Below are 27,077 nucleotides of genomic sequence, written 5' to 3'. Positions count from 1 at the left end.
ACGTTTGACAATCAATTATTTTACGTTTACGTGGACAAACCTGAACCTCCAGGCTAACTGGCAGCAAATTACTGAAACAAAAGACGTCACAAAGAAAATTTAAACGTGCTTCGAGAACGCTTGCAATCAACTGACTGTTCAGAGTAAAATGTGTAACTTGTAAGGGCAGACGAGAGCCAGCCGGGAAGTAATAATAAGACTGCACGAACGCGGCGTGCTCCAGCAACGGTGCTCGTCCGTCGAATGATATTGGAATTTGTGGCGCTGCCGATTGCCGAGCGGCGCGCGGTGGGGCGTGGGTTGGTCGCCGACCGAGCCCGACTAGCGCGTCAATCCAGTCGCCATCCTGTCCGAGAGGCACGAACAAAGGCAAGGAACACGCTGAACGCGGCAATATTGCACAGCCAAGGCAAAATGTGCACCCTACGACTAATCGCCACGCGGACCAGTGATTAGGAATCTATTTTTAGTATTATTTTTTATTTTTTTAAAAGGTTAGTGGAAGTTTGAATTATCTACTAAATATCTACGCGCAAACGGCAGAGCAAAGATTTTATGAAATGGCGTCAGATGAACGCAGTGCATATTTCGAGTGCGTCTTAGATTTATTGCTTGTAGCTAGCACACTTACCTTTAGCTAATTTTCAACAATAGTAAAAGTAATTGGTGATTTCGTAATTGATGAGTATTAGATTTTATTTAGATCAACGTTCTGATGTTGTAATCGGACAAAGCGTTTGTAAGTCCACTCGGTGCCAAAGATTAAGGAGTAGACTGTTCACGGCCCCGCACTACTAACATCCACAAAATTAGTCATGTCTTGTTACATAATCTAAAGTAAGGTAAGGTACTTACTGCATTTGAGCAGGTCACTGAATTTTATACTTGTTTTTAATTTGGCAGCTATTGAAGTGGATTCAATTATTCCCGAAGTAACTAAATAAAGTACATAATGGTTTGGAGTGGAAGGTACGTGTAGAAACTTATTAAACAGCCAATAGATTTTTGTTTTTTTTTTCGTTTAACCACTTTTGTTATTTGGTATTAGCCAAATATAAGAACAGCCTACTCAATTTACACAAACGCTTTTCTACCCCGTGAATACATTTCATTTTTTATTTTGCTAGTTGCATCGAAGCATTGAACAAAGATATAATAATACATCGACTATCGACAGTAAGTCTAGTCTGCGTACGTGTATAATCACCACGTTCCTATATTGCAGCCATCCGTATCCGGTTTGAGTTCCATATTGATTAGTAAATCGTTATACTTCTATTCTAAAACCAAATGATACAATATTAAAAAAATAACACGTGATTATTTTTGATTTAAGTAATTGTAAACATTATAAAATTATAACGGTTAAACTCGTTTCTTGTGATCTTGTCTTTGTTCGAAACTGAACAAGAGTAGAGGGGCCGCATGCGTCGCCATTTTGTTTTCACTCTGCGTTACGAAGCGAAGAGGGACGGTGTGTGCTACCGACCGAGGCGCTGGCGGGCGTCCTGGCGTCCATCTTGGGTTGAAAGAATCATGTTTTGTTTTAGAAGTATTTTTATTTCATAATTTTGATATTTTGAAATATTGTGAATGTGTGTGATTAGACAGTAGTACAGACCAGTGTGCAAGCAAGGTATGGGTTATGCGATTTAATATCTGATAATGTTTCCTCAATTATGAATTGACGGTAGGTAGATTACCTGTTGATCAGTGGCGGACTAAGCCCGTCAGAGGCCCGGGGCCGCAAAGCTGAATGAAGCCCCCAGCTTTATAAAAAATGTAGTTTAAGAAAAATAGGTACTAAGCACATTTTTAGTCTTGTTTAGAATTAGATCTGGGGAACGCGGAGGCATTTGGGGAACAGAACAATAAAAAATCTTTTTTATGGTTCTGTGATTTGGGGGCCCCCCAAAACCAGAGGCCCGGGGCGGACTGCCCCTTCCGCCCCCCTGTTAGTCCGCCACTGCTGTTGATTTTGTTTTCTTCATAACTAGGAAATTTTGCATGATGTAGGTACTATGCTTCAGTCGTTTCGTGTAGTTTTCAGTCGTTTCGTGTAGTTTTCAGTTTGTTGAAGAAGTTGCCCGTGGTCGGAAATGTCTGTGCACTGCACCTGACCATTTCATGTCTTAAAAATGTCGTAAAGGGCCATCGAACTTTAACTCGACAAAATAACAATGCCAATTGTACGTTTGTGTCTAAGCTGCTATTGGAATTTTGTATGTGAACATGGAATGATGTGCGATTGTCAACGCGAAGCCAACGAATGAAGTGCACAGATATATCAGACATGTTATAGTTGAGTGATGATAACCTTCCGTTAGGATTCTTGCGGATTTTCAAAATATTGTCATTATTGTTATATGCTACATACTGCAAAAACAAATTGTAAAATTAACTAAGGCCGATAGTAAGTAGGCATACTGCTCCAAAATCGCTTAGGTAGGTACCTGGTGCCAGAATAAATAATATGAATTGAATATGGGCGCTTGCTGCGTAGGTAACAGCCACATATTTGACGTAAAATTCTTGAATATGGCAATAAATTTTATGACAAACTTTTCGTTCGATCATGTTTTATCCGTTTTCTATTGTTCGTTGTGGGATCCCATTCCATGCTTTGCATGCATATGAAACGTGCGCTGTGCCAGGGCATTTTTTTAAGGAATTTACCAAATACGTACCTACCTACCTAGGTAAAGGATCGGTTCGGGCGTTACTTTTGTGCCTTTTTTGTAAACGCGGAGTGGCCAATGTTTTAAAAATTATTACCTACTGTTTGTTGTCTGAACTTATTTGGCAATGTTAGGTTAACCGTAGTTGATGAAGATAGTGTTATACCTACTGTCCCGCGGTACTATTGACTTAACCATAACAGTCCAATTTGCTTTAATATGATTACGTTGCTGTTCTAAAAAAAGATAAATAGGTAGGTGGATAGATAGGATTTTGAACGTACCGCTGCGATACTCGTTTTGCTAACAACCTTGCCGCGCCACGGAAGAATCCAGCTAAAGGACTCGTGCCCTTCTGTGAAGCGGTGTTCTTTCCTATTTTATTTTGCTAAAACCTAACGCACAAAGGGTCAACGCCCTCCCAAACAACTATACTGGATCTGCCGCTACTACTAGACTGACTCCAGTTGTAGGGACCACGGCGTTAAACAGGCATAGGTTATTATAGTACCTATTATGCTTGTTAATTAAATGTATGAAAAAAATAATTAAACAGACTTCAAATAAATAATAAAAATAATTTTCTATCACTTTGGTGGAGTCAAAACTTCTGCACGTGCCAGCAATGAGGGGCTATTTAGTCTTCTTTCTTGCTACCTATTTATTGGGCTTCTATCACTCTTGCTGGCTCGTAGGTACCTACAGACTTCAAACCGGCATAAAATTATTTCCACATTGGTATTTCTTGGAATCGATTCAATTTATTTTTTCTCTCATTTTATTGTAATTAATCTAAGTTACAATAGCTTAATGTCACTCAATGTTTTAGAAACTTAAAAGAAAGAAAACAAGAAAATCAAGGTACGCGGAACAAAACCCCAATTTAAGTCGAGACTTAGGGGCTGTTTCACCATCCATTGATTAGTGTTAACTGGCGGTTAGATGTGATGCCGTCTCTATTTGTTATGATCGAATAGACGGAGACGGCATCACATTTAACCGTCGGTTAACGCTAATCAATGGATGGTGAAACAGCCCCTTAATGTCACTGTTCGTATTATTAACAATAGTTCTACTGGTCAAATCTTAATCAAAATTGAATGGGAGCACATGAAGAGCACTAGCTTTCAAATAAAAAATAATCCGTTTACCTAGAAAGTTCTGAGGTAACTAGGTGCAAAATGTACAGTCGAATTGAGAACTTATCCTTTTTTGAAGTTGCTTAAAAAAATATAACGTTGTTGTTTCCACAAAAGAAACAAATCAATTTGGTGGGTAGCCTATAATAATAATAAATAATAATAAAGCCCTTTATTCTGAACCACAAGCATGAGAAAATAATAATAATAAATTTATGGTTAAATAATGTCTCGTAGTTCAGCGTGCCTGTTGGCATAGGACTCCTCCAACCTTTTCCATTCGGTTCTGTCGCGTGCTACCCTTCTCCAGTGGTGTCCAGCTGTTAGTTTTAAATCTTCCTCCCATCTCGTCTGTTGACGTCCACGGCAGCGCTTGCCGTCTCTAGGGTACCGATCCGAGACAATCTTGCTCCATTTCTCTTGTGGATCCCTGATCATTTGTCCCGCCCATCTCCATTTTTGTTGGTCTATTTGCTCAGTAATGTCTTTAAGTCTCGTTTTCCTTCTTATAACTATACTTTTGATTTTGTCCAGCTTTTTTATTCCCATCATGCTTCTCTCCATGGCTCTTTGGCAACGTTGCAGCTTAGCCTTGTGATGCTTAGTTAGAGACCATGTTTCGCAGCCGTATGTAATAACTGGCAGGACGCAGGTGTTGAATACTTTTCTTTTTAAAGATAAGTTCAGTTCCTTGGATTTCAAATTTTAAAATCCAAGGGTAGCCTATAGGTTAATTATAATTAGGTTTGAAAATACTCTGCTGCGGTATCTTTGTCTTACGAACCAGATTCAATTTACAGGGTTGGTTGGGATTGGGACGAATAAAACATAATTTAAACGTACGTAATTGTACGTGAAATTACAAAAAATAATTCTTTACTGGTCGAATTTCTCCTTCTTTCTTTGTCGGTCACCTATTTTTTTTCATCAAATTACAAAATTAAACCGATCCGACTAGTTTTGATCTTTTCGGAAGATCAAGATATTTTTCAAGAGTGGGGAGTGCGTTCACGACGGTGGCGCCCCTTGCTCTGCTTCACGCGGTGCGGTGCGGAGGCAACAGGGAGAGTGGGATACTGCGTCGGTGCTGTTAAATCCGTAGGCGGTATGGAATGGAATCTCTCACTGCATGACCGTAAGCAAAAAACGCCAGCCGTGTCTTCGAAATCATTATTTGGCGTATTTTTTGATGTGCCAAATGTCCATTTGGAAACAACTGGCTTCCAAGTCGGCGGCAAAACCCAGCCACTATCACGGTTCTCGCATTCAAGCTCTTGGGTCGTCCGTGGTACAAAACTATTCTCCCGCCCGAAGTAACCTTGTCTTGTCAAACCTAATAAAATGAGACGTGCAAACACCAAGGACAGGACACATCCACCGCGGAATTATTCGTGTCCATCTTCTTAAGGCTCCGTGTGTGCTTTCGTGTGTGTGTATGTGTGTGTGTGTTTCTAGTAAACACGTTATGCCCCGTCTCCCTCACACGTGTCCTTCTCCTTCCGCAATCTGATGTAATTTCGTATACGCCCGAGCTGCCAAGTGGATCCTGGTATTTAGGAGATAGCAACACCTGCGTCACCTTAGTGGGGAGAAAGTATTGTAATGCTAAACTTACGGCGCAATAGGTGTCCAATCGTGTCCGTCGCCCCCTTAGTATAGGAGAGCTTAATTCATATTCCCTATGTTTTTTTATTTGGCGTACGGCGTACTTTACTTACTACCATTTAAATTGTTTTTCTTTTCGATTCAGAATCATTTTGATTTCATTATTATTAGTGGGGACCACAAGGTTACAAAAACACTAATTCTCAATTGAAAATAAACTTACCCTTCCTTCCTTTACAAGTCCTGACTTACGGTTTGCAATTACGCGGATAAAGTGCGAAATCGTCATCATCATATCATATACCTATTGTATTTTGTTTCTTTTCTTTTGTACAATAAAGAGTTTACATACACACATATCATGACTCGTTGGCAAGGTTAAAATGTGTTACAATTGAAAATGCATAATTTTAGGTAGGCGATTCAGTTTGCATCAATGAGACTTGTGAGCTTGCATCTTCTGTACAATATTTGGTGCTAGAAAGCGTAATTTTGCATGAGTACGGTTTGCAATTACGCGGATAAAGTGCGAAATCGTCATCATCATATCATATACCTATTGTATTTTGTTTCTTTTCTTTTGTACAATAAAGAGTTTACATACATACATATCAGTCGTAGACGTAGAACATCCACTGTTGTACATTGGTTTCCCCCATAGAGTTCTACTCGTAGTTACTTCGGTTGGATGGAAGCGGCCTGCCACCGTGCGCTTGCCAATCCGCGGTCTCCATTCGAGAACTTTTCGCCCCCCACGGCAATCTGTTCTCCGTGCTATATGGCCTGTCCATTGCCACTTCAACGAGCTAATTCGCTTGGCTATGTCGGTGACCCTCGTTCTTCTACGTATCTCCTCGTTTCTGATTCGACCCCGAGCATAGCTCTCTTCATAGCTCGCTGAGCAGCTCTGTCTAAGTCTATTTAAGTATAAGGCCTATGGTGAAACAGTAAGTGCGAAATATTAAAAATTATATATTTATTTTGGGGGGCATCGACACGTGAAGATGGACGATAGTTTTTTTTTTCGTGTATATAAGTAACGTGTGATATCGTTAGATAGGTTTTTCAAAAACATTGTAGGTTTGTTCAGTCCATTTTTCAATTTGTGAAGCATTTAATTTGAAGTGTTAGTTTTTATAATTATTATAGCATCCTGCTCCTCTACGAGCTAAAACGTTTGCTTGACTAAAGCTTGAAAAACCTGATTAAAGACTGATAATTTATTTAACCAATATTTATTTATTTATTTATTTATTTTCTCCATCCATTCCATTGTAAAGGTTGCCTGGAAGAGATCGCTCTGAAGCGATAAGGCCGCCTATTGCTTACCTCAGAAAGTCTCTGTGTATATACCTGTTTTCTGTACTGCTTGCTATGTGTTGGTATGCAATAAAGAGTTATTGTATTGTATTGTTGTTATGTTGACCTGACCTTTATACGGCGAAGTTGCTTCGAAACTAATCAAATTTGACTGAGGGTTAACCAGGTGATCGGAACTTGTTTTTTTAAACCATCTTTGCAACTACTTACGCACCGAACAGTTCAGTACTGTACACTGCTTGCACAATCACAAATACTGAAAATCACAGAAAAGAGAATTTGTACGATCAATTTTGGTCTTTGTTGTTCGACAAATTAACGTGGCCGTAACTTGTGGGAAACTGTAAAAATACCTTACTTACAACATTAAAATCCAATATCGTTATGTATCATCAGTCACTATTCAACAAAGGCAATGAGTAATTACTTAATTTTATAATGCGAAGAGACGGGAAAAGCTTAATTATACTGAAAGGGCAATGCTTATTATAATTTGATTTTCGTTGTGCACTGTCACAGTTACTTTGAATTGGCGCAGGACCTGTTCTTGCCTGTTGTATTTATCGCTTATTAATAATTCTTCTAGCTGCCAACATGGATTTAGAGTACGACATGAAATTCGAGGAGATGAAGAAGTATATCCCCTTCCTGGAGAATATGATCAAAAGGCTGGAGAGTAACAGCTCATCCTCTGCAAATCCACGTCAGGCCCAACTCGATAAAATACGCTCTCTGCGAGATCTCCTGCTAGACAAGAAGAAAAGGTCTTAAGGATATTTTTGTTTTTATCGTGCTTTATTTATTTATTTTTCAATTTATTTTCTATTTTAGAAATTTCATTTCTGATATTTAAAATTTTATTTGTTACAGAATGAAGATGGAGAATTTATTAAAATGCGAGCAAGTTCTTGTTAACCTGTATGCGAAAGTAGAACAGGTAAGCTAAATAGGTGTTATTCATGCATGTCATGTCAGACTTTTATGTAATGTTATTTCAGTAACTCGCTTTTTTGTTGATTTTTGAATGAAAAAGAGCCTGTGAAAAACGTTAAGATTGTTTTTGTTTCTTTGATTACAGAGGGGGGACACTTTACCTGGCATAGAACCCGCATCCGAAGTCATGACACCAAATGCTAAGTCTGATTTAAATTTAGCACGAAGTAAACTAAAAACCGTAGCAGATAAATCTCACGTTCCAGATACACTTCCGGAAATAGCGAGGGCCAGTGAGACTGAAGTCGTCTGTGTTCCGGGCAGTAAAGAACCGGCGTTGTTCCAAAGAAGGCCAAACAAAAGTTCTTTATCTCCTACTAAGCATTCGTCAAGTGACAAATCACCGCAGAAGTCTAGCTCAAAACGGAACTACACGCGAGTATTATTGTCACCAGAGCGAAGTAATAGGGATTGGTCTGCATCCAAAGAACCTGCTTCTGACCAGCCGCTTTTCAGCAGAAGATCTCCTCCTCGACAATCCCGAAGATACTCCCCTTCTCACCACAAACGAGAACGAAAAAAGTCTTCCAAGCAAGAATCTCACTCTCGTAAACCTAAAGACTTAAATATTACGTTAAAAGTTCCTGAAGAAAGTTTGAATTCTCTGAATACAAAAGATATACTTTCAAGGATAATTAATTGTAGCGATGGTGATGTTGATATTACAACTTTGCGCGAATTGAGGACACAAATACTGGGAGAATTAAAACAAACAGGAGCTAACGAAGACATATCCGATTTAATTTTAAAGTCTTATAAAAATAAAAAACGAAGAAATAAGAAAGATGATGTCGAAGAAGGAGAACTATCGGATAGCGAAAGCGAGGCTATTGAAAGCATTTACGGCAACCTAGTTGTAGTTGAAAAAGACAAAGGAAAGGATACTTCATCGAATCATAACAAGTTGGATCAAGATAAAGTACCTCGTAAAATTCAAATTTGCCTTGTTATCAATTCTGATAAAGAAGAGGATACGTCCTCAACTTCAAACAAAAATGGAGGTGAAAAACAGAAAATATGTGATATTACTGATTTTGAGATGTTTGATGATGGTGTCGGAAGTAAAAATACAGACCCACCGTCTTCCGTAAAAGATAAAGGAGGTGTTAGTAGTCTCAAAACTAAGAAGCTAACTTCACCATCCGAAGCAAATCATAATAAATCACAAGAGATAATTACTATTGATGATGTTGACACAGAAAGAGAGCAAAATGTTACTAAAGAACTAAGTTGTGGAGTCATTGATATGAATAATTTTGATCTACAGGGTGATTCAAATAATTCTAAAACACAAGAGGTTAGTGCTGTCTCAAAGACAGATTCTACTCCATTCAAAGCAAATTTTTACAAACCGCTGGTTGAACCGGCTGAAGCAACTAATGCAAACAACAAAAATAAATCCTTTGAAGAGTCTGTGGATATTGGTGTACCTATTAGTAAATCAGTTGACAAACAGGGAATTCAAGTAGAAAATACAACAGATAAATCTGAATTGGAAAAACACACTTCTTTACAAAAATCTGAGACTGGAAAAGACACGGATGTCTCGAATCAAGTTTCCAAAATTATGGATAGCATGAAAAATAAATTTGCAACTGGGAATATAGTGACAGAGCCACAAAAGTCAAGTCCAGATACAGTAACTACTGACAAAGACCAAGAAATACCTCTGCTTAATGAACCAACAGTAAAGCCTGCCACAAAAGATGTTGTATCCGAAATAGATATTCTACAAGCATTAAAAAATGAGATCTTAAGTGAAACTATAGCCATACCTTGTGCTGAAGTTTCAACACCTGCTTTGCATCAACCTAAAATCACTAAAGTATCCAATGTACAAGAATTACCTAAAAAAAGAATTACCATAGAAAATTATAAACAAAAATCTGTTAAACCAAATAAAACTTCACTCTTTGTTAATGATCCTAGCATTGCTCTATCTAAAGAGGAATCCAGGAAACAAAGCCTAAAACTAACTGAAAAAGAAGTCGAAAGGTTTAACTTAATTTCAAAAATAGCATTGAATGACAGCTCTGATGATGATGATAATTATGAAACTATAAAGTCACCAGATGGTATAGATTTTGCTCCCAAGTCACCAGACATCGATTTTACAAAGGATGTTAGTGTTTCTCCTCCTGTTATTATACCAGTCGATCCTGTGAAAACAACAATAGTGAGTTCAAAAACTGACGTAGATATGAGAAAAATGCCGAATATGTCTCCAACTCCTTTAGTGCCTTTTGGGTTAACTACTGAACCCAGAAAAAATGACATTCCAGAACCAAGAAATCCGGTAAAAACGGATCCGAAATGGCCTGCTCCTCCAGTAGATCCGCGCGTCAGGCGAGATAAAGACGCTTTACTTCCTACCCCTCTTATGGGATTCCCTAACGCGACTCCGACGAGAACTCCTAACATGACGCCCAGTAGAACTCCTACCAGAGTTCAGAATATTCAATCTAATACTAAATCATTTGAAATGACTCCGAGTCGGCCGTTTGAAATGGATGAAGTCGTTCAAAAGCACGTTTATGCCCCGATGTTCCCCACCCAGGAAAATACCGGTGATCGAACCCCGATATGGGAGCCACCAGAGCCAAGTCCGGTTAATAAATCTGTTTGGGAAGCCCCAGGGAAAGTACCCATGCCTGATAGGGACCCAACTTCGGCTCGGAAGTGGGATGATAGAGACCCTAGAAGTAGTTATTCTCATAGAGACGACGGTCAGAGGTCTCGATACGGTGATTCTCAATATGAAAGTAGTAACAACAGATCTAGGAATGATAGATTTAGTAGCAGAGAAGACTACACTAGACAAGATGGTCTACGACCGCCGAGTTTTTATGGAAGATCGGAATGTCCTGCTACACCAACTCCGTCTTTTGGTAGAGATGCTCCAGCGACTCCATCCCATTACTTTGGAAGATCTGAAGGCTCTATGACACCCAGTCATCCTTTTGGAAGGTCAGAAGTTCCGTTAACTCCCAGTCACCCATTTGGAAGATCAGAAGCTCCATTAACTCCCAGTCACCCGTTTGGTAGGTCAGAACCGCCGCTAACTCCAAGTCATCCATTTGGAAGGACCGATTCTCCTTCTACACCAAGCCATCCTTTCGGAAGATCCGAGGCACCTTCTACGCCAATCCATCCATTTGGAAGGTCGGAGGCACCTACTACGCCAAGTCATCCATTCGGACGGTCGGAAGCTCCAATGACGCCAAGCCATCCATTTGGGCGGTCTGATTACTCCTACAATAACCAAACTTCTAAATACGGCAAACAGCAAGATCCGCGATTGAACAGAAGTTATGATAACGATTCTAGCAGCCGAAGTGATCGGGCGTCATACAATGATCGTTATACATACATAAGAAACGACCCACGAAATTCAAGCAGAGAACAAAAAGAAGAAAGGAATGATAAAAAACCTTACACTCCCGACCAAAGTTATAGTAGAGAACACCTGTCACGACGCGAACATAGTGTTGGACATTCATTACCCAAAGATAACGAAAGAGACGGGCATTATTCTAAAAATACGAAGCAAGGTCCTAATAATTCAAGGAGTTACGCAGATGTAGGTTCGAGACGCACTGCTCACCGCGAGGAAAGCATCGGCCGATCTATGCCCGACCAACGTTCGAGGGCCTCCAGTGTAGGCAGGACGTTTGGAAAACCCCAAAGTAACAAATTATCAGTTGAATCGCACGCGGGTCGTGCATTTACCATAGACACTAGCGTCAACAGTACCTTCCAAAAATTGATCGATTCGCATAGAAGTAACGATAGCAGTAGTTTCGATATCCGCAGACAAAGAGCTTCGAGTGTAGGTCGTTCGCTTACCAGAGAGTCGAGTATTGGGCGAATGTTACCAAATAACTTTTCACACCATACAGAACAGAACAGTTCCAGAAGCAAGTTTATTAGAGCACAGAGCGTGGGAAGGGACCTGTCCAGAGCACAGAGTGTAGGAAGAGACTTAAATAAGAGTGAAAAAAGTTTCAATGATATAAAAGCGGAATTTGAGCGCTATCGGCGTACGGAGAATACATTTAGAAGTGAGAGTACGATACCATCTAGAACTAATGAAAATATTAGTAACCGTGATCCACGTCGTAGAGACAGTTATGACAAGCAGCAAGATAGTAACCAGGATCCACGTCGTAGAGACAATAATGACAAGCAGCAAGATAGTAACCGAGATCCACGTCGTAGAGACAGTTATGACAAGCTGCAAGATAAAAACCGTGATCCACGTCGTAGGGACAGTTATGACAAACAGCAAGATAGAACACATGGGAATAAAACAAATGCAAAAGAAACTAATGTACCCGCTAAAAAATTCAACTGTAGGGACCCGAGACAACGTAAAGAACAACAAAGACTACAAAGTAGGTTTGATGATCGTAATGATAAAAATCGCTCAAATTCCCGAGATAGACATAGTTACGGGATTTCGAGTGACACTGTAATAAAAAGTCCAGTTATAAATTTAGTAAAAAATTATAAAATCCCAAAAATAAAGCGGGCACCTGAAGAAAAACCAGAGGAAGTTGCGCCAGTCGAAGTTGTGCCAGTTAAAGTCGATGCAAAAGAAACCTCTGCTAGACAGAAAATCGAAAAACATACAAAGTCAAAATGTGTAACAGTAACAAATAAAGTCGAGAAAGTTTCTAAGCCCGAGAAGAAAACGGTAGCTGACAAAATCTCCAAAAAAGAAGTACGTGATGACAAATCAAAAATTACCGTTGAAAAAACAGAAAAACGTCTTACGAGGCAATCTGGGAGAAAAAATGAGATAAACAAATCTATGAATGAATCCGAAGATGAAGAAATTGGTGTCAAAACAAGAAAGTTTAAGAAAGTAATTTATCATTCAGATTCTGATGGTAATGGCGATGATATTAAGGTAACATCTAAAATTGAGTCTCCTAAAAAGTTGCCCGTACTTAAAAATAAAGACGAATCTACTCATTCTAACGAAAACAATGTTACTGAAGAACCAAAGTTGAATGAGCAAAAAACTTCAGGTGAAAAGGATAAAGAACTTGAAGAAAATCAAGAAGCGTTGGATTCTAGTTTTGGCTTGGACGATATTGACCTGTTCTCTGATAATATTATTACTGATCCTGTTTTGGATAATATTAATGCACTTATCGCTGATCTAGACAATGACCTAGATGCACCCAAGGGAGGCTCTGCCTGTAATGACTTATTTAATGAAATAAGCATTGAAAATATGCTTGAGAAAATAACTACCAGTCCAACTAAACCAGAAACCTGTAAAACATTTCAAAGCCCTGACATAACAACTATTAAGAAAGACATTTTTGATTCTTTAAAAGAAAGTGCGAGTAGTGATCCAACTGAGAACGATAAATCTGTAATTGCTACGGAAGACAACGCTGAAAAAAAAGAAAATAGTAATCTTACTAACATAGACCAATTAAAAGACAAAAAAGCTAAAACTGAAGAAACTCCAAATACAACATGTCTTGACGAGGGACGAATTGTAGATTCAATCGAAAAGAAATATGATTTACCAGAACCAAATAAAGCTCAAACTGAAGTTATCAGTCGACCAGATGACACAAATGATCCAGAAGCTGTTGTTTCCACTTCAGTAAATGAAGATGAAACGCCAAATAAAGACATAAGTGCCGACTGTGTGAAGCTTGATGGCCGTTCTACACCAGACAGTACAAATGATGCCGAAGTGGTAACAAAAAATAGTTCTGACGCAGAAAGAAAGCCTGATAGCACTGCTGAAAAACAATGTGAAATGAATTCCGATATTTCATCTACTCATGATACTGTTGACAAGGTATCGAAAGAGACTAATGAGGTCAATGAGCCTGCTACGCAAATCGAATCTATTGGAAATTTACTATCTATGCTACAAGATAAATCAAAAATAAAAGAATTACTCAATATGCTTGGGGGTCAGTCTAGTGAGAACGAGAAAATTAAGAAGAAGCTTGAAAAACTCAGTGAAATCGTTTCAGATGAAGAGGACTTAAATGAGGTTAATGTCGGAGTGGAAACTGAGAAAGGTAAAACTCTCTCCGAAAATAAAGTTGAAATTGAAACCGAGAAAAATGATAACGAGCAGGAAAGCAAGTCAGAAAATACAGCAACAGAAGATTCAGTAGATATAAATAAATTGGCTGATAGTAAGGAATCACATCAAGTGAAACAAACAGAAAATGTGCAAGATAAAAATAATTTTATGCCTGAGAATGACGAAGAACCTCAGTCACCTTCTCCGGTGAAAAACATGCCGGGTAAAGTATTAAAACGATTTAAAACCAGAAAGATGAAAAAGGGGAAAGTTAATAGACCCAGTGAAGGTAAACGTGTTACCCGTTCCGAAGCCGCCGTATTACAATTCAAACCAGGACCTTCTAAAAAAAAACCCTCCAGAGAATTGAAACAATTACAAGAATCCATAAAAGAAATGTTTATGAGTGAAGACATTCTAAACGCTTCGGGAATCCGTATGTGTCGATTGGCAAAAATGGTAGACGACAAAAAATCTTCCCAAAATGATGGAGTATCCAGTATAGACGTATCTGAGCCAGTAGTGGTTTTGGAAAAAGTCAAGCACATTGACGTAAAGGACGGAAACACCAAAGAAAAACCATTGCGGAAAAAGCCTGGGCCTAAACCGAAAGTTAAATCTGACGTGATAAGCCCTAACGAGAAAAAAGTTATCGAAGCGGAAAAACCATTAGCGAAATATAAACCAGGACCTAAGTCCAAGACTAGAATAATTCAGGAAGATAAAGATCCGTACGATTTTGAAACTGATTCGCTTAATGATTCGAAAGCAAGTGATAAAGCTCTAGATAACAGTTCGGAATCTGATGATGAATCATTAGCATCTTCGAAAAGTTATGAGAGTTCAGAGTTGCTTGTAGAATTAAAGAAGAAACCAAAACGCAAGAGAAAATTCTGGCAAGCGGGCGTTATTAAGCCTAAACACAAGAAAAGGAAAATTGAAACGAAGCGTGCTGAATCACCACCTAGCGAACCAGCACCTGAAACTGAACGTAAGATTTCTATACCAGATCATAACTGCTTCACGGATAAAAAATACTGCTTCTCGAAGCATTTATCAGAATACTCTTGTCGTCTATGCGAATCAACGCACAGCGCTGCAGATATTGTATTTCATTACAAGAAACGTCATCCCCATTCCGAAATTCCGCTTTCTCGCATGAGCCCGGAAATAGCCAAAGAGGCCATTGAACAATGCGAAGAAATCAATTTTCAAGCTATCAGCAAAATACCTACTGAAAAGTACACCTGTAGATTCTGCTATAAAGAATTCGCTAAAAAGAAGGCGTCGTTGGAAGCCTTTTTCTGGCACGTGGTCAGCATGCATACAGGAGAATACAAACAGCTTTGTTCGGAGTGTATCAATGAGAAAAGATGCCCATTCAACTTGGACATTCCACCTCCGCCTAAAGACATCAAAGGCCAACTCATCGGTTTCATTTGTGGTAAATGCAATTTTACTCAGATATCGCTTGAGAATCTTAAAACGCACGTTATTGTTCGGCATAATGACGAACAAACAGCGGTGTACACTATCAACTTTGCGGTTATGACGAAAAAGACTATTAATAGCCTGGCCAAGCGGTGTGTGGAAAATCAACCACGAGTAACAAGGAGCTCGCGGTCCAACCAAAGCCTGACGGAGCCGAGCGACGATCGCAGCGATATTACTGAGAGTGAACCGGAATTGGCTAAAGTGGGGAAGAAACCTGGCGCCCCAGTTGTAGATTCACCAAATTTCTCATTCAAATCGAAAATTAATTTTGAAACCGATGAATATGGCAGTGACATATCGAACATAGCTAACACTGACGATACCGCAGTTAAAATTGAGCGTGATGATGAAGAAGACAACCAGCAAGATACTCAATTTGATGAACCTGACGATACACCTAGCGGAGATGATGAAGATGTACGAACTGAGAAAAGTGATACTATACAGGCTGCTTCTGATGATGTAATGGATTACCCGCATTTCAAAATACGCTACACAGATACTGGCAACAAGGAATATGTTTGCTGTATAAACGGTACAGACAATCATTACAAGACGGGTCTTTTGATCTCTTTGAAAAAACATGTACAATTCAAACACTCTGAAAATTGGGACGGCTACTGTTTCGTGTGCAAAGTTATCGTGACTCCTCAAGGACAGCACAAATTTAGTGAATGCTTGCTTCATTTCCTTGATAAGCATATCGATGATTTCCCTGTCTATGAGAAAGGAGCTAAAACGGTAAAACCGTTGGAATCACCTGAGCCTCCAGTGAGATCTTCGACACCTAAGACCTACATTAATGTTCGCCCGCTGGCTGACTTGCTTGTCAAATCATTTGAAGCGCCTTTAGAAAAGCCGGTAGAAACGCCGTTAGACACGCCGATTGAAGCGCTTGTGAAAACACCAGAGGCGTTACCGGTTATAGAAAACGTTGTCAGCCTCTTGCCGTCGACGGTGGAACCGCCACGACCGAGTCCGACCTATCCAGTTACTAGAAAAGAAGATGAACCCCCTAAAGAATACAATTACGAAGAGGCTCAAGCTGAAGTTATGTCGAAGAAACACCGCGTCGTTCTCGACGTCATGATGGCTCCAGCAAAGTTGGTTCAAGTTTTCAAATGCGCCGGTCGATTCTGTTCCTTCACTACTTATTCGGCAGAATCTGCGCTAGTTCACGCATCAACCCATCAACGCGTCGGCGGGACCAACGCATTATTATGTTCATACTGCGACTTCGATTCGTCTGGGAACGCAATCGACTTAGTGTCGCACGTGTTTAAGAGTCATGGGAGTTGTCAGTTCGTCTGTGGATTGTGTTTCTATCGCGCAGCCGCAAGTCAGCTCGTCGGCGCGCACATAGCTCGAGTCCACCAGGTGACGCCAGGGCAGGGCGCCGTTCTGAAAGCGGCCAACGCGCCGCCACGCCGCGATGTTACCGTTGGACACCTGACGCGAGAAGTAGCCGTACCGCTCTATATTTGTAAACAAAGTAAGTATCGGATATCGCACGAACTACTTTCATTTTATATTAAAAGTGTTGAAACACAGTCGCTGCTGACAATGTGATCATTAAGTAATTGTATTAATATGCTTTATGATATCTGATGTTTGGAGTATTGACATTACTAATTTATGAATATTTGATTGTAGATGACCGCGAGGGAGCTTGCTCGTTCAGAACAGTCACCCACACTAAGTTTTGGGAACACTTGACTCAGAGACACCCTGAAGCTACAGGATTCAATTGCTATGTATGTATTAACATAATTATTTTGTAATTAGTACCACCGATGTAAGTTCTAAATTGACATGTTATTGAGGTTTAAAAATTTAATAATGTTGTATTTGTGCTTAATATAATAACTTCGTGTAGATGCATTGTATATGCTCATAATCTAAAACAATGACCAAAGCAAACATAAATATTTGTTAACGGCTGAGGCGACACAATCAAAATCAGATTCTTTGGATATAATTCGACGATATGATATCATTTCAGTACTTACAAAAGACTTACAACTACCGAGATATCGCAAGCCATCATTCTTTTCTTTTCTTTTGGCAAGTGTGTGTGACGCATGACTAATAAGTTAATAACTGACTTTCTGCTCAGTTTCTTGAGGTACATTTTTCTTGACAATGATGGTATTTCCGAAAGCACTGATACTGTTAAGTTAAGAGATGTAAAAGAGCTAATATATATATAAATACCTATATATGTACCTATATTTGTATGATAATTGTACAGTGAATCATTATTGAGCAGTAGAAAATAGAGGTGCGTAGAGAAAAAAAATTAAAGGGAAGCAATAGTTAAGTATAGGTGGCCTTTTAGCTTGATTCAGGGGTTACTTTGCAGACATCCCTATCAATAAACTTAAACCTTTTTACCTAGAGGCAAACAACTAGCATTTTTTTTATTATGAGAGGGAGGCAAACAAGCAAGTGGGACATCTGATGTTTTCCTTTACCAAGATTACGGAGGGATAAAAATAAAAAATGTATCACAGAACACTTTACACCACCTGACCCTAGTTCCAAAGTAAGCAAAGCTTGTGTTATGGGTACTAGGCAACAGATAAACATGTTTATAAATAAATACATAATTAAAGACCCAAGAACAAAAATTTGTATTTTTCACACATATATCTGCCCGGACCCAGGGATCAAACCCCGGACCTCAAGCTTTTTAGTCAGGCTGCCCAACCACTGGGCTATCTAGTTGTCAAAAATACATTATCACTTTAATATAAATGATGATCACATTTGATTATAATTATTATAAAGAACATGCTTAATACAATAAAATAAAAAATATTTTAAAAAAGGTTGTAAAAAAGTAAAAGATTGTATCTTTTACTTACTTATATATATATATATATTTTTTTTAATTGTATGGGCGTGTACACGAAATATCGGGTCGGTATTTCCATGTCGGTATTGTCCGTGCCGGTAAATAGTGTCACCCTTATTAATCATATTTATTTACAGATCTGTGCACTGGTGAGTGACAATGCGACGGGATTGGTGCTTCATCTGAAGACGCATGGTCTGAAGCTTTACCATTGCACGAGCTGTGTGTTCGGCGCAGATACAGAGCAAGAACTGTTGGCCCACTGCTCCGCCAAGCATCCTGCCAAGCCACCACTGGCTTACATTCGCACTATATGCGGCATGGTAAGTTTTTATAAACTCGGAGGAGTCAGCGGGTGTGATTAATGTACGACTCATAATGATTTATCTAGGATCAATTTCGATCCATAGAATGGTAGTAATAAGGCCCTGGATGTATGAACTTATAATGCACACTCTGAGAATTTATGTACTGTGTGCAAATTACATAAGGGCATGAATTACCAGGGTGTGCATTAGGTATTAGGTATATATACTCGGACGTATATTAACCAATCCCAAACCCCAGCGTTGGTCTTAGTGGTTGCGGGGATCAGGAATATTTCAGCGGATAATTGAGTTAGTTGAGTAAGTCATTACTTATTTAACACACATGTAAAGATTTTTCATTTTTTTTTTGTTTAAAATGTAGTCACGTCTCGACGCGGCACATTTTCAACATCAACTAATTCATGGAAATATCTATTAGTTAACAGTCTCTAACAGTCTAACTAACGCAATCACCTAAATATATATTCCGGATTAATTTTAAAACACCGATAAACCTTATACACCATCGGATTACATGAAACTGACATTAAAAAATTCATAGTTTTCAAGATACTGGCACTAAAAAAATCCAGTATGATTATGGTTCCATAAAAGTTCCAATATCTCGAAAACTATGAAATGTTCACTAAGATTAAACTTGCTCTACCTGACCAAATTATTGTTTGATTTAGATATATCTAATATAGTTATATCTAAATTTGGCCCACCCTCCATACAAAATTACCTATTATTACATACATTTGGGGGCTGTGTTTTTTGCCGCTCAGTATATTAATTGATTATAAATCATCGAGTTTTCATAACATGAATATTAATTTCATCTCATTTCAATTTCAGAGTGGAAACGGCAGCTTCAAGATTTTACCCCTCGTTGAATTAAAGAAGGCGGCACTGCCTTCAGACGAAGTCGCAGCCGACAAAATCACAGAGAATCCGGTGCGAGAGGCCGAGCGCTCCATCGAGTTGGAGAAACTCATCGGGCATTTAAGCGTGCTGGAGGAACCTGCTGCGTCCCCTGCGCCGACCGCCCCTGCCGCCCCGACAGACGACTCCGCACGTGTCACGGAAATACCCGACCGCCTTAGCACTGAAATCGATAATATCGAACCGAACCCTCTAGAAGGCCCAACTCTAGACCCTATGGCTACTTTGATACCAGTCCCCTCGCTCGTACCCATGGAAGCAAGCACTTCTGTGCCCCCTATCACCCCACCCCCGCCCGTAGACCAAGATCTGTCCAAGCAACTCACACCGGTCCTTAAAGAGGAACCGAAAGATACCACACCCGAGAAAGTCTGTTCTGACGACGTCATCTGCCTGGATAGCGACGACGAGGACTCCAAACAAGGCATCATCAGCCTCTCCGATGACGAAACTGCGAACACTAGCCAACCGGGCGTTTCTCCGGAACTGAAACAGCTCTTGACAGATAAAAAAATAACGAACCTATTAAAGTGTGACAAGTGCAGTATGATTTGCAGCACCATTGGCGGATTCAAGAAGCATCTAATCTCTTGCTACGCGAAAGGTACTGAGCTGAAATGCGCGCATTGCGGCCACCCAGTAGAAACCATAGACGCCCTGCTCACTCACTACAGCCAGAGTCACGGCTTGCCGACGCGATACAGCTGTGGCTTATGTCAGCGTTCCGAGGTAACTTTGTCGGCAGTAAAGAGACACGTGAAGCAGAGTCACAACGTTAACAAGCTCGTGGTGACCACATCGTCTGCAAACTTGGGGGAGATCATCGTGACCGGGAAACCGGGGCCGACTAAGGCGAGCTGGGTCGCGCGCCGGAAGCCCTCTGCCGGCGCGCCCGTGACACCCCACCAAACGCCGCTTCGGTCCCTCGGAAATAGACAAGTTACCAATCAATCCCATAATGGACGAGCCCGTCCACTGCGAGATTTGTCAGTTTCACACGAAAGTGCGTCTGAATATGGTGCGGCATTTACAGCAACATCTGGAGTTGCAGCCGGTCGCGCAGACCGCGCCCGTCAATCCAGTACCGCATCTGGAGACTAATGAGAAGCACTTTGACAAGATGGTTAACCTGGCGTCGAGTTCGGCGGCGGTGCGTGCGGCCGACCGGCCAGCCCGCGAGCCCGCGCTCCTCTTGCCACCCGCGGCCGCCGCACGCTACCCTAGATTCGTCCCGGAGCGCCAGCGCCTCGCGTGCGGCGCCCGTGGCTGCGCCTACATCTCGCTAGACGAGGGCATGCTCCGCCGCCACTGGGAGACCCTTCATCCCGGCACCACGGATTACCACTGCGTACACTGCCCACCGCACCAGCACCTCGATAAGTCAAAGCCGCTAACAGCCTCCCGCATCATCGGCCACCTCAAAATGCACGACACGAGGCTGTACGCGTGCTCCGTCTGCCCATACTATCACTACAAGCGCCAAGTCTTTGGAAAAGCATCTCGCGGAGAGCCATCGCAGCGGCAACGTGGTCGTGGTCCGGGAAGACACCGCCCCGCCTCCCCCGCCGGCCCCGCTGCCGCCGCGCCCACGATGGACCTCAAGCCGTGGCAGTGCGGCCTGTGCGAGTTCAAGAGCATGCTTCGCCCTGAAGTCGTCGATCACTGCTCAAAACTACACCAGTCTAAGATGCAGTACAAGTGCGCCTATTGCCCGTTCCGAACGTCGATGCCGGAAAATGTCACTAAGCATCAGACTTCGTCACATCCGAATAGAGAACAGGAGATATTCTACTTCTACTACCGCGAAGGCTCTATGCCTGATGCCGCGGACGGCACGCTTCACTGGCAGAAGCAGAGGCAAAAGATAGGTCTGGGGCCTACTCAGGAAGTGAAGGCTGAAATTGCGGATACTACGATACAGGCTATGGGTACAATCTTGCCTCAAATCCGACCGCCAGCCGCCCCTGCTAATGTGAACCTCAATTTAGTAAAACAGGAAGTGGACCCAGACTCAAACTCTGTTTTAGAAACAGTAGAAGACCTGTGTAAGAAGTTTGGTGAGTTTTGCGAACCGAACGGTCTTAACTACAGATGCTCGCTGTGCAAAGTAGTTGTGGAAGACAGTAAATTAGCTATGCAGTCTCACCTGTTCGAAGAACTTCAATACAGAAAGTAAGTATCCTACATAAGTGTCATATTTTACTATGATGGATGTAGCAATAGAAGCTTTTGTATCTGCTTGCTCTCTCAATACCCAACTTGCATTTTTTATACGATATAACGACCGAATAAGTACCCATATGCTTAGTGTTACCATTTCACTTCCAGATGGGGCTGCCGACTTTGTTCCTACAAAGCATTCCACCAGACTGGTTTGAAAGAACATATGTGGACCGAACACAGACAAAACCAGGAGCCTATAGAACTCCCCGTCGATGTTAATGTGGAAGCCTGGGTATCCAAATTACTGGACTACCAAGAAGATCTTATCAAGAAGAATAGAGACAAATTAGCGCAGCAGAAAATACAAGTCGAGAGGGTTTCGGCTCCGGCACCATCGAGGACTGTAGAAATGCCCAATACCTCAGCGAAAAAACTAACGGTTGAAGAATTGGAAAAAGCCTTTGGGTCGTTAGGAGCTGCCAGCAACATGATGTTCGTTTGCCCAAAATGCAAATTTCAAGCTAAGGAAGAAGTGGCTATGCAGGATCATTTAGAATTAGAGTTGACCAGGATAAGGTAAGTTATGATTTCTTTGTTTGTAAAGCTTTGCATGTTAAATTGCTTCGTGGTGTCTATTATCTGAAGTGCTATGCTTGGCCTACAAGCTGAAATGTGAATAGTTTTCAATTGCGTTTGAGTTTTTAGTTTGTTCAAAATTAGAATTTGGCTCCATCAGTGGTGAAGTGGCCTAATCCAAAATATTCCTCCAAGCGAAAAATTATGTTACTGCAAGAGTTTCAAGCTAAGTTTTGTCAGTTTTAACTTTTTATTTAAAAGCCTAGGGCAAAGGCGGTCCTTATTACTTATTTGACACTGACTAGAAGATCGTCATTGCAAGTTTTTGTACTTCATTTTAAAATAAAGCATGGAATGCATCCGTCCACTAAATTGATCCAGTGCTCAAACTGCATTAAAAAAAAGCAAAACTAACACTAAAATTAGCAAAATAAGTAAAGGTAGAGAAACAAAGGGGAAACAATAATGTACAACTCGGAATGTACGCGCAATAATGTACGACGTGATAATCCGAAGCATTATTGCTTCCGATTATCATGCCGTACATTAATCATGGTCGCGCATTATCAGGGCATATAAAATATTGCGCGCGCTGTAATGTACGTAGTGATAATCTAAATCCAATCGATTCTAATGAATAGACATTTTTCGCCGCGGATCGAGCGAGCGCAGCGAGCGAGATCGATATAGTCGGAGCAGATCCGATCCGGCCGGGTTAGGTTGATGGGCGAGGGCGCTCTCGCCCTTCGTTAGGTATTTTTTTATTTCAATCACGGAAATCGTAAGGCATGATAATCGGAAGACATAATGCTTCGGATTATCACGTCGTACATTATTGGTTCCCTGCTAGTTCGGTACGGGGTGATAATGCACGGGCACGGCATGATAATTCGTGCACATAAGCACGGATTATCAGGCCGTGCATTATTTAAGCGTGCAATAACAATTCGTACATTAACTACACAAAAACAAAGTAGGGTAGGTAGAAGAATAAGAAGATGCTCACACATCAGATGCTTTTAATGTTGCATGAAGATTCCTGAGCAAGAACGAACGTATAATTGTTAGTTAATACATATGTACACTGACAAGCGAAGCGAGCTTCAAACGTAACAAAACATCACTTTCATCTTCAGATGGTGTTGCAGCAACTGCCCTAATAATTTCACAACATATCACGAGGCGCAGTTCCACTGTAAGAGTACGCATGCGGGACAGGCGGCGCGGCCTGTGGAAGCACCGCGGGACCCCAGTGTGCGCGCCGCTTGGGTCAGCGCCGTCCTAAGCACTCAAAGACTCTCTTTCAAAACCTCCGCCGCTGCCCCTATACTTGAACAAACTACCAACCTCCAACCTGATAACGAATCCAACGACTCTGAAGAAAACTCTTTACTAGTCATACGGTATGAAGAAAATGTTCCCACACCTGAAGAGGAAACTTTGAGACGCAAGAGAGCTGCATCCACCGCCCCCGACAGCGACGATGAAAATCTGGTTATAGACGAAACACAAAAGAGAGGCAAGAAAACGGACTGCCCTCATTGCACTTTCACTACCAAGTATAAACAAATCATGAGTGCGCATATTTTACGCCACTATAACCTCAAACCCTTCACGTGTCCGTATTGTGAATTTAATAGCAACAAAGTAGGGGTGCTTCAGCATATCGCGTCCAAGCACAGTGACAAACGGGCGTTCGCTAATAGAACTGAGAAACCGCTCGGACCGCCGACCATTCTAGATCTATCGAAACCTCAGAAGAAATTGATGGCTCCTTCCAAGAAAGTAGATGACACTGTATGTTTGACTTGTGAGAAAGTATTTAGTGATTCGGAAGCCAAACTTCATGTTCATGGCAAAGATGTTCCAAAGTTTGGTAAGAAGGGCGAAGTGGTCGTGAAATGTTGCGAGTGTTTTTTGCTATTACCTGACGTAGTTAGCATGCAGCAGCACAATACGGCTGACCATCCTTCCACGCCGATTAACTACGCTTACTACAAATTGCTACACGACACTAGAGACTTTGTGCTGTGCTCCCATTGCAATCAGCGATTTCCTCGTCTTATTGACTTAAAATCCCATCATAACGCTGTTCACAGCTCGCTCAAACTTATGTACAAAAACAGTCCTTACATCCCGTATGCAAAAACCGAAAATACTGGATCAGAGACAAACTGTCTTAAAAGGAAAGCTGACGCAACGGAACACACGAGCGCGTCGTCACTGAAGAGAGTTGCGAAGAAATCTACTACTAAATTGCCTTGCTCGCAGTCTATTGCCAAGAAATCAACGACAAAATTGCCATTTTACGTTGATTCTGATTCTGAGAGTGAAGAGGAGGAGTATTCATACTATGGCACTAAACCTTCAGCCTGGGAAAACTTCGCGAACGTTACAACGCTTATGCCATTCTATAATACCATGGTGCCATTTACGTTGAAAAAACTGAGGGAAATCATCAGTATAGACCCGAAAGTTGTTGTTAAAGATGTAAAGAAGTGAACATTTTTAGTGGTTGTTGAACGATATTGTTGTGTACAGGATTGACTGAACTAATTATATTTAAGAATAGTTTTGTATTGGCGCCATAATTATAATTAATGGCAAAAGATAATCTGTGATTTCGGCAACATTCAATGATAGTTGTAGAGCATTATTTGATAAGTGATGTCATTCAGTCATTTGCACGATAAATGTAAATGTAGGGGAGTAGCTTTTTGTTATTTTTTTTTGTTTTGTCTTTTATAATCATACCAATTGCTGACCTGGGAACTGACAAGATAATGAAAAAGCCTATAATTAATAAGTAATCAAAAGTTATCAAATTATTTTAATACCTTAGGTGTACTGAGTTTATTTTAAAACTTAGAGACATCAATTGCAATCTCAAATAAGCCATTTATTTACAAAAGAACAGATATTTTCAGATAATATTCGGACAGAAACGTTGAGCTAAGTGACAAAAACTGAATTAAAACCAGTTTATTTATTGGGTAGTCAGGGTTTAGTCCTGTGAGGAATAGCGAAGACTTGTGGACGAATCACTTGAAATCCACATTCGCCAGCTCTCTTTGTAAAGTGATAGTGATAATGCTATTGATAGTGTGTTTTCGCTTCCCATAGCTTCAACGGAAACTCGTTCCTAAGCCCTGCTATTATTGTTTAAATCTTTATCATAAGTAATTGACATTAAGTTTTTCCATTTGACCCTTGGGCGTAGAATAGAAAATATTCAATGCTATTTCCTTTGACGAAGAATTCCTTTCTGTTTTAACTGACATCGAGGAATACTTTGTTCATTGTTTATTAAAAATAGCAAGTTAAAATGGTGTCTCTGAGAATCAATAATCTGTATCTTGTCAGTTCACGGTTTGAGGTATTTCATCCGTATAAAACTGAATAATAAGACTTATGAATGTTTATGTTGACTTAGTTTATTCGCCAAATACTTAAATTTATCGGTTACGTACTGTGTAAATATAAGTTTTTCAATTAAAATCCTGTTTCATTTATGCCTTCTAATGCGACTTGGCTTCCATTCTTGGCTTTCATTTGAAACACGAAGTTACCGGGATAGTGGAAGGGATCAGTATCCAAATTTACAAGGACGAACTTAGAAAGAAATTCAAGATTCAAGCCGTAAACTATATTAATCCCGGGAATTACAGAAGCTTGGATAATTAAAGACAGAAGGGATGGTGATGTGATAATACTTCCTTATACTGACGAAGCCTATCCCCGATGACTACCAAGGACCTGTGTGAATGTTACGCCGCTTCAATTTACTGATTTTAGTAGGTACAGAAAGCGAGACGAAAATTTATAATTATGAAATGCGCCGAGACTTCATTTCAGACAGCTGGATTGGATTCCTAAAATTTACCAGATGAATAGATTTACCTGCCGTATGATACGTACGAAATTATATTATTATTTTATTTTTTTTTTTTGCATGAAGAAAAACGTTACGTAGCTGCGTGCGGTACAGCGATGCATGAATTCAATGAAGATGTTTTGTAATTGCTGCCAATAGGAGGAAAGTGGCGACATCTGTTAATTAAATATCTGGTAATTATTTCATGTGTTGCCCTCTCTCGAAACGACGAACTTACGATGTTATCCTTTCAGAAGATATTGTAAATTAAAATTGTGGTTGCCTTGTGTTCATTGGGATTGAAACGTTCGATAGCAGCGCCATCTGCAATCTCACTGCGCAACTGCTAAAAGCTAAAGTAAGGCTAAAGTCTATCTTTTTGTTTTAAAGTAAATGATTTGAATCGCTCCGTAGAGGTGGCGCTGAAAAAAAAAGACGACCCTTTATGGTTTCCCGTGATTTTACTACGATGGGTAGGTATATCTATGACGTGCCGTGCCAACAGGAAATTAGTCCATTTATTCCTATCATGAAACAATAATGAAGTTAGTGTACTTACCTATAATACAAAAAAAACACCCAGGTACGACAAGCATGTACAAGTAAGTATCGAGGAAATTCTTTCAGTGTAGTAAGTCAAAGTGGAAATTATTACCGCTTGGTTCTATCTTATTCGGTCTCCCTGGCCCACTACATACAAAATTACCTATTAATGCAGAACTTCATTTGAGCACGTTGTAGATCACACATGGCCACATAACCGGGTGTGCAGCTGAGTGTTCGTCAATTCACGACCAAAAAAGATTAGGTATTAAGAAGAGGTTTTAAAGGATCGCTTATAATTATAGAACAAATGTTCCACTGGAGCGACAGGGTCTTGTATGACCACTAAGGATTGCAACTCCGGAAGTTAGGGCCGTCAGGGCTTAGTGTCAGGTTTAGGGCGTAAAGGAGCCGCCTGAGCCGTGAGAGCTGTAGCCGAAAGGAGCTTTGAAAGTTGTACGAAGGTTGTAAGCCGTACAAAGGTGCCCTGTAAATTAGGTGGTGTCAGTTGTGGTCCA

At 40.5% G+C, this 27,077-nt stretch overlaps 1 protein-coding gene across 1 annotated transcript; it reads left to right on the top strand.

The window, feature by feature from the left end:
* Positions 1-316: 316 nt before the first annotated feature.
* On the top strand, positions 317-25,640 carry LOC141431013 (uncharacterized). Its single transcript, XM_074091948.1, is given in 12 exon segments — positions 317-494; positions 7,329-7,506; positions 7,613-7,679; positions 7,821-16,785; positions 16,947-17,047; positions 18,288-18,473; positions 19,317-20,314; positions 20,316-20,889; positions 20,891-20,954; positions 20,957-21,575; positions 21,732-22,142; positions 23,279-25,640. Coding segments are annotated over 11 exon segments (13,521 nt in total). The 5' UTR covers positions 317-494; positions 7,329-7,336; the 3' UTR covers positions 24,645-25,640.
* The last annotated feature ends 1,437 nt before the right edge of the window (positions 25,641-27,077 follow it).

Source organism: Choristoneura fumiferana, chromosome 9 (genome assembly GCF_025370935.1).
Source record: "Choristoneura fumiferana chromosome 9, NRCan_CFum_1, whole genome shotgun sequence".
Taxonomy (NCBI): domain Eukaryota; kingdom Metazoa; phylum Arthropoda; class Insecta; order Lepidoptera; family Tortricidae; genus Choristoneura; species Choristoneura fumiferana.
This window is presented reverse-complemented; position numbering and strand designations above follow the sequence as displayed.